Raw genomic sequence first — 6,629 nt, forward strand, 5'->3', positions numbered from 1 at the left:
TTTTTACTCTGTTGTTGGCTGGCTATGTGGCTGTGTGGCTAGCCCTTGGCATCCTCTTCTCCTCCATTTTCTCACTCCTCCCTCTTCTATTTATTCTTGGCCTGGGAGCCCTGCCTATTTCACTCTCCTGCCTAGCTATTGGCTGTTCAGCTCTTTATTTAGACCAATCCGGTGGGTCTTTTGGTTTGGTTTGGTTTCTTTTTTGTTGTTTTTTGAGACAGGGTTTCTCTGTAGCTTTGGAGCCTGTCTTGGAACTCAATCTGGAGACCAGGCTGGTCTTGAACTCACAGAGATCCACCTGCTTCTGCTTCCTGAGTGCTGGAATTGAAGGTTGGCACCACCACCACCTGGGTCCAATCAGGTGTTTTAAACAGGCAAAGTAACATAGCTTCACAGAGTTAAACAAATGCAACATAAAAGAATGCAACACATCTTTGCATAATTAAGCAAATATTCCATAGCATAAACTAATGTAACACATCTTTAGTTAATATTCCACAATAGACTTTAGCATTTCAGAAAGCCTACACTGAGTAGCAAATTTCACCAGACCAATGTGATCTCTATGAAGGGATCATAGATGTGTGATCCATCTCTAAAAACTTAGGAGTCAGTCTGATCTCTACCTTCCTACCCTCTCCCAAATTCTGCTTCTGATGCCCTGAGACCCCAGCCCCCAGCCCCCAGCGCAGCAGGGATGGGGGGAAAATGACACTAGGAGTACCTTAATTGTGGTCAATGCATTTACAGTCTTTATTGTAAAGAAGTTGCAGTTGTAACAGGGGACACTGAAAATACACAATCACGGATTGTTTTTTCAGAAGAGAGAGGAATAGATTCATATATACAAAAATTGTAAACATGGTCACTTAAATAGTCACATAACTGGTCTATGCTACAACATACAGGGTTGTCATTCAACTGCAACTCCACAGGGAGGCATTTTGTCTGGAAGAATGAGATATGGCGACACATTTGGTTTTGACTTGATGTGTAAAGCCAGCTTCAAGCAATGCATGAATAGTCTGCTATGCACAGGGACCTGGTCTGGGCCTTAAAAGGGAACAGACGATAGAATAGGCAGGGACTGGTTCAGGAAGCCAAGGTTAAGCCATTTACAGGAATGACTCTCTCCAGCAACACCCTGGGCAAATGAGACCTTTAGTCTTCTTATAAGAGGCCTGTCTTGCCTATCACTCGGTACCCAGCTGTCTTACCCCTCCCTAGGGAAGGTATTCTTTCTGAAGGGGGTGGGTACCCAGGCCCATAGCTGTCTATGCCTTCCTGGCCAGAAGCACCCACACCTGGGCAGGAGCCACACGGAGAGGGGCAGCTTACAGGGGCACTATGAGATGAAACCTGAAGACTTAATCACAATCACAACACCGACAGGGCTGAGCTGCTCTAGGGATCCTGAAAGAGGAAGAAGAGGGAGCCTCTGGACAGGGTGGACCACCGCGATAGGAGCCAGGGCAGTCACTACCCACAGGGACAAGGGACTGGGAACAAGGGCCATAACCCCCACCTAAGGGTGCAACTAATCTCCTGCTTCCTGGTCATCAGAAGCCCTTGCACCCTGCCCTGGAAGGCAGCTGGACTTCTGACCCTAGAGTGGACAGGTAAGCCCCCGGTTGGCTGGCCCATAAAAGGAATGCCTCCCAGAGCAGCCCACTCCAGAAAGTCCTGTTTTCTTCTGAGGGCCTTAGGACTGGGACCTCTAACTAGGGGAAACTTTGTGGGGACAGTCCAGGCACCCCAGGGGAGCTACTCCCCTTGGTCCCAGAGGCCCACAGCAGCCACCTTCTCTGTCCTTGGCACTGGGACGGTAGGACCCAGGAAAGGTCCCAGGAGGCCTTGAGGCCTACGATGGTGAGGTGGCCTTCCAGCCCGGGCCGGGGCCTAACAACTACTAGTAGGCAGGCACCTGGTACCCTTTGGGGCTGGTGTCCAGGGTTTCGGTGAAGGGCGGACTCTGGTATGTTTCTGTGCCCTCCACACCACTGCCCACTGGGTAGCCTGGGTAGCCCTGGGCAGCCCCAGCACCTAGCTGATCTGTGGCGAAGAGAGACATATCGGTGCCCAGGAGGAACCGCTGCAGGGCCTTCACGGTGAGCGCCACCTGGATGGGAGAGCCATGGTCAGCTGGAGTGAACCCGCAGATGCTCCTGGACCCACCACCCACAGGACCTACACTCACCCAGCTGAGGATGGAGAAGAAGCTGAACGCGATGGCGGCCCGCGCAGCATCCCCGGCCTGCGCCGTGCCCGGCCCTGGTGCTGTGCGCTGCCACTGATTGGTGAGGAAACAGAAGCCTACGAACCACAGGAAGGACCAGACCCCTGCAGGTGGGGACTGGTGATCAGATGGTGTCCCATCACCAGAATCTGTGCTCTAGCTGAACCACAGGACCTCGTGCGTTCAGACAAGGTGCAGTGTCCTTCAGGTTCACCAGCAAATCCCTATTTACACGACCTCCAAGGCCCAGCCTTGCTCCCTGAGCCCTGAGACCTCGGGGCGCTCCCAAGGCAGGGTTCCCTGTGTACCTCTAGGTCCCGCCCTCTTGTGGATGGGTTCTACTGAGCCAAAACCCTGAGGCGCATCTCACAGCCTGCTGCTCTTCGGAAGAAGCCTGGCAGCAATCCCCGCGCCTGGTCTCATTTCTTGGAGGCTCAGTTACGCCCCCGCAAAGACCCTTGGATCTCCCCGATTGAGTCAGGTTGTACCTCTTCTGGCCCCTCTAGCTCAACCACCAGGTCCCGCCCCAGCCCCACTCCCTACATTAGGCTCCGCCTCTCACCGCCGGCGGCCTCGCCCACCTGAGAAGCCCAGATCCAGCAGCACTGCGCGGCGGCGGTCTCGGACGCTGCTGATTTGCTGAAAGCGCACGTCCAGCAGCAGGAAGGCCGCGCAGGCGATGAAGGCCCCGAGACCCAGCACGATGCCGAAGCGACAGGCGCCTGCGTTTCCATTGAAGACGCAACGCAGCTCTGGACCGCTGTCCGCATTCACGTAGCCCTCGTTGACTATCGGCCCGAACACGGCGATAGAGAACACCTGCAGGCAGCCAGGCAGCGGGTCTAGTTTAGGGCTATCAGGTCTCCTTATGCCACTGCCTAAGGCATCTGTTGCCCCTGTCAAGAGCCCAAGTGTCCATGCCTGTCCTAGAGTTCCCCTGCAGCATTGAACCCATCTTTCCACCCTCTTGCATATTGAGGAATTGCTAAAAAAAAGCTGCACACCTTTAATCCCAGCACTTGGGAGGCAGAGGCATGCGGATCTCTGAGTTCGAGGCCAGCCTGGTCTACAGAGTGAGTTCCAGGGCATCCAGTGCTGTTACACAGAAAAACCCTGTCTCAAAACATTTTTAAAAAATTAAAGGAAGGCAGCCTTGGCTACATAAAACACTAATATAACAATAATATAGGACTGATGAGATAGCTCAACAGTTGAAGAATACTGGGTACACTCTCTTACAGGACCAGGGTTCAATTCCCAGCACCCACAAGAAAGCTTATGACTGAAATGTAGTTACAGGGGATCTGATGTCCTCTCTGGCCTCTGCCAATATCAAAAACATACATGGTGCACAGACTTACATGCAGGAAAGTACCCATAAACAAAGTATTAGAGACACCACTCTTTTTTTTTTTTATGAGACAGGGTTTCTCTGTATTGGTTTGGAGGCTGTCCTGGAACTCACTCTGTAGACCAGGTTGGCCTCGAACTCACAGAGATCTGCCTGCCTCTGCCTCCCGAGTGCTGGGATTAAAGGCGTGCGCCACCACCGCCCTGCAACACCACTCTTTTTATCCCCTTTATAAGGAGGCATATTAGGGTCCCACAGTGAAGTCATTTCTCAGGGTCATATGACTGCTAAAAGTGTGGCTCTTCTGCAGGTCTTGGAACCTATGGCCTCCCAGAGTATACTTAAAAGTGCGGAGACAGTTGGGCAGTGATGAGGTACGCCTTTAATCCCAGAACCTGGAAGGCAGAGGCAGGCAGATCTCAGTAAGTTCAAGGGCAGTTTGGTCTACAAAGAGAGTTCCAGGACAGCCAGGGCTGTTAAATAGAGAAACCCTGTCTTGAAAAAGAAACAAACAAAAAAGGTACGGAGACAGGAACCTTCACCTATATGGATGACTTCCGGGGTTGTGGTGGGCTAAGGCACTGTTGAGGGCAAATCGAGGGACAGGGGTCTGGAGAATTATGCAAGTATGCCAGCCCTTCCCCTTGTGAACTGGACTTCTGCACATGGAGCTATGTGTCTGCTATTCAGTGTACTACACAGAGTAAACTGACCTGGCTAGGAACGCTGGGTCCAAGAATGTCCACTAGGAATAGTGAACACCAGAAATGACCCCGGTGAGTAATCAGTTATAGTATCAAGTAATCAGTTATATCAATCAAGAGCATTTGGGATCTAAAACTGACAACTGACTTCTAAGATTTGGGCCGTCCTCAGCGGCAGGAGGGAAGCAATCAGTCATTTTAAACCAGACACTTCTAAGTCTAGGCAGTCCTGTGTTTCCAAATGTCCTCTAATCTCAAATCGTACTCCACTCCTTTCTCACCAAAACTCCTTGATAATATAGTCATGGAAAATGCCACAGTATGGACATGTCCCTCGAGAGCAATTCACAAGTCAGGACCAGAAAAGTCTTGCTTCAGTCCACGAGGTCTTAGGGGGAGGGGCTGCCCCACCCTGGGAACCGCCCTCCTCCAAGACGGGCATGGAGATTAGATGAGTGCCCGCTGGACAAAATCCAGAACTTGGCATCCATCTCCTAAATCTTTTGCCCTAGGGGTTAGGGCAGGCAAGACATGCATAAATGGGATAGATTACCCCCAGTCTACAGCTTCCATGCCATTTCCAGGAAGCCCTCCCAGATGAGCCCCTTGTAACTACACCAGCCAGGAGCCCCCTTTCCCTCCTTCAACTCAGTTAGACCTAAGGGGTCTAGGAAGGATCACCTCCCTTTAAATGAACTTGGTGGATTTATGATCTGGCAAAGGGAAGGAACTGCGCATTCCTCCTTGGTTACCATACCCCCTCTCTTATCTGGAATTTAGTCCCTGAACCCCTAGGAGAATCACATCCACAACCCTGTGCGCGCTTCCAGGTTTTGGGAACCGGAAAAATGAAGAGAAGGCTGAGGAAGGGCACTGGATTAGACCTAAAGATAAATTGAGGGCAGGGGGGAGACTGGCGGTGACCTCTCAAGGTCTATTGGTAACAGCCGGCCCTTCCCCCGCCCGCAGGTGGGCGCGCCTAGCCATGTGACGTCACCCCAACCTGCGGCTGGGGGGGAGGGGCCGGCGGAGAGGAGGGTGAGGGGCGATGGGCAGGGGGGCGGGTGAGGGTGGGAGACAGCGATGCTAGGAAGATGGGGAACCTGGAAGGGGCTTGCTTAGGGATCACTCACCCAGGACACGACCCGCAATAAGGTCTGGGGTCTCCGCGCGAAGCTCACGGGATCCAAGGCGGCTCCCGCACGGCCCGCGCCAAAGGAGGCTCCCTCCATGGCGGGACCTGTGCCTTCGGTCCGTTTGTCCCGCCGGCCTGCCCTGCGCGAGACCGCCCGGGGCTGCTGCTGAGGCTGCTGATGCTACGGATGCTGCCGCTGCCGCCGCCTCCCGGGAGCGCGCGTCGGCTGCGGCGGGGGCGCGCGGGGCGGGGCTGAACCAGCGCCCCCGACTGGGTCCACGCGCCGGGGGCCTGAGCCCTGCCCTCCGTCCTTCCTGCTCACCGTTCCCTGTATGACAGAGTCGGAGATGAGGACATTCTCTGGAAAGACTAAACGAGGTTTAGTCTTGGGTCTTAGAGGTAGGCAAGAAAAGGTAAGGAATGAGCTCAGGTCTTGCTACGGCCAAGAGCACCGACAGAAGGACAAGCACATCATCCTGCTTTTCTGACCAGGAAGGCCTTTTGGTGAGAATGTAATGGGAAACTGAGGCATAGATCTTGCCCTTTGTATTCAGGGAGAGAGAAACAGCCCCTAGTTTTAAAAGACCGGGGATAAGTCACTGGGGACCTTTCTTGTTAGCCCTTTAATCATGATAGTCATGATAGAAAGAAAATTTTTTAAAAATGCAAGGAAAGACGACCCTGGCCTCTCTCTGGCTGAGAATGAATAAAATATCAGCTCAGAGATGTGGTGCACACTTGTATTGCCCGAGGCTCTCATCCCCACCGCCCACTGCGTTACAGCTTCTGCTTCACAGGTCGTACCTTCCTAACAGGGTCAGGAGAGGAGTGCGGTCTACCTTCAGGGGCACTTGTCTGGGAGGCAGACAGAGTTCAGTGTGGCCAGCAGGAGTGAAGGTTGAACATCTCTGTTCCCTTCTTCTGGCTGGGTCATGTCTTCCATAAACTCTCCCCATCTCTGGTCTCCAGGGTTGATCGGGAGCTATTTAATCTTGACTGCAAGGAGGGGAGAAGTAGCCGAGTAAGATCTTGTCCCAGATGTTACCTAGTTCCTCTAGCCACTGCTGGAAGCCCTCACACCCACTTTATGCTCTTTCAGTGCCAGGATGGTAGGGACTGAATGGCTCTACCTTCATGGTCACAGCAGAAGCTGGGGTATGGTAAAAGATCATGAGTGAGGCCCCTAGTTGTTTCTCTGTCTTC

The 6,629-nt window shown here is 53.0% G+C and overlaps 1 protein-coding gene across 1 annotated transcript; it reads right to left on the reverse strand.

Moving 5' to 3' along the window:
- Positions 1 to 729: 729 nt before the first annotated feature.
- Syngr3 (synaptogyrin 3) lies at positions 730 to 5,653 on the reverse strand. The gene is made up of 4 exons (XM_005081604.4): positions 5,425 to 5,653; positions 2,818 to 3,055; positions 2,198 to 2,340; positions 730 to 2,119 (listed from the first exon to the last, which is right to left on the reverse strand). The coding sequence occupies exons 1-4, from the start codon at positions 5,521 to 5,523 to the stop codon at positions 1,910 to 1,912; spliced, it is 690 nt and encodes a 229-aa protein (XP_005081661.1). The 5' UTR covers positions 5,524 to 5,653; the 3' UTR covers positions 730 to 1,909.
- Positions 5,654 to 6,629: the final 976 nt, after the last annotated feature.

The sequence above is a fragment of the Mesocricetus auratus genome, unplaced genomic scaffold (genome assembly GCF_017639785.1).
Source record: "Mesocricetus auratus isolate SY011 unplaced genomic scaffold, BCM_Maur_2.0 Super-Scaffold_100007, whole genome shotgun sequence".
NCBI classification, from domain to species: domain Eukaryota; kingdom Metazoa; phylum Chordata; class Mammalia; order Rodentia; family Cricetidae; genus Mesocricetus; species Mesocricetus auratus.

Excerpts from the sequence above, each read along its gene's own strand:
- Syngr3 (XM_005081604.4), bottom strand. The coding sequence starts at position 5,523 with ATGGAGGGAGCCTCCTTTGGCGCGGGCCGTGCGGGAGCCGCCTTGGAT. Across the intron at positions 3,056-5,424 it reads TATTGCGGGTCGTGTCCTGG|GTGTTCTCTATCGCCGTGTT; the intron begins GTGAGTGATCCC and ends GGCTGCCTGCAG. Across the intron at positions 2,341-2,817 it reads GCTGGATCTGGGCTTCTCAG|GGGTCTGGTCCTTCCTGTGG; the intron begins GTGGGCGAGGCC and ends CCCCACCTGCAG.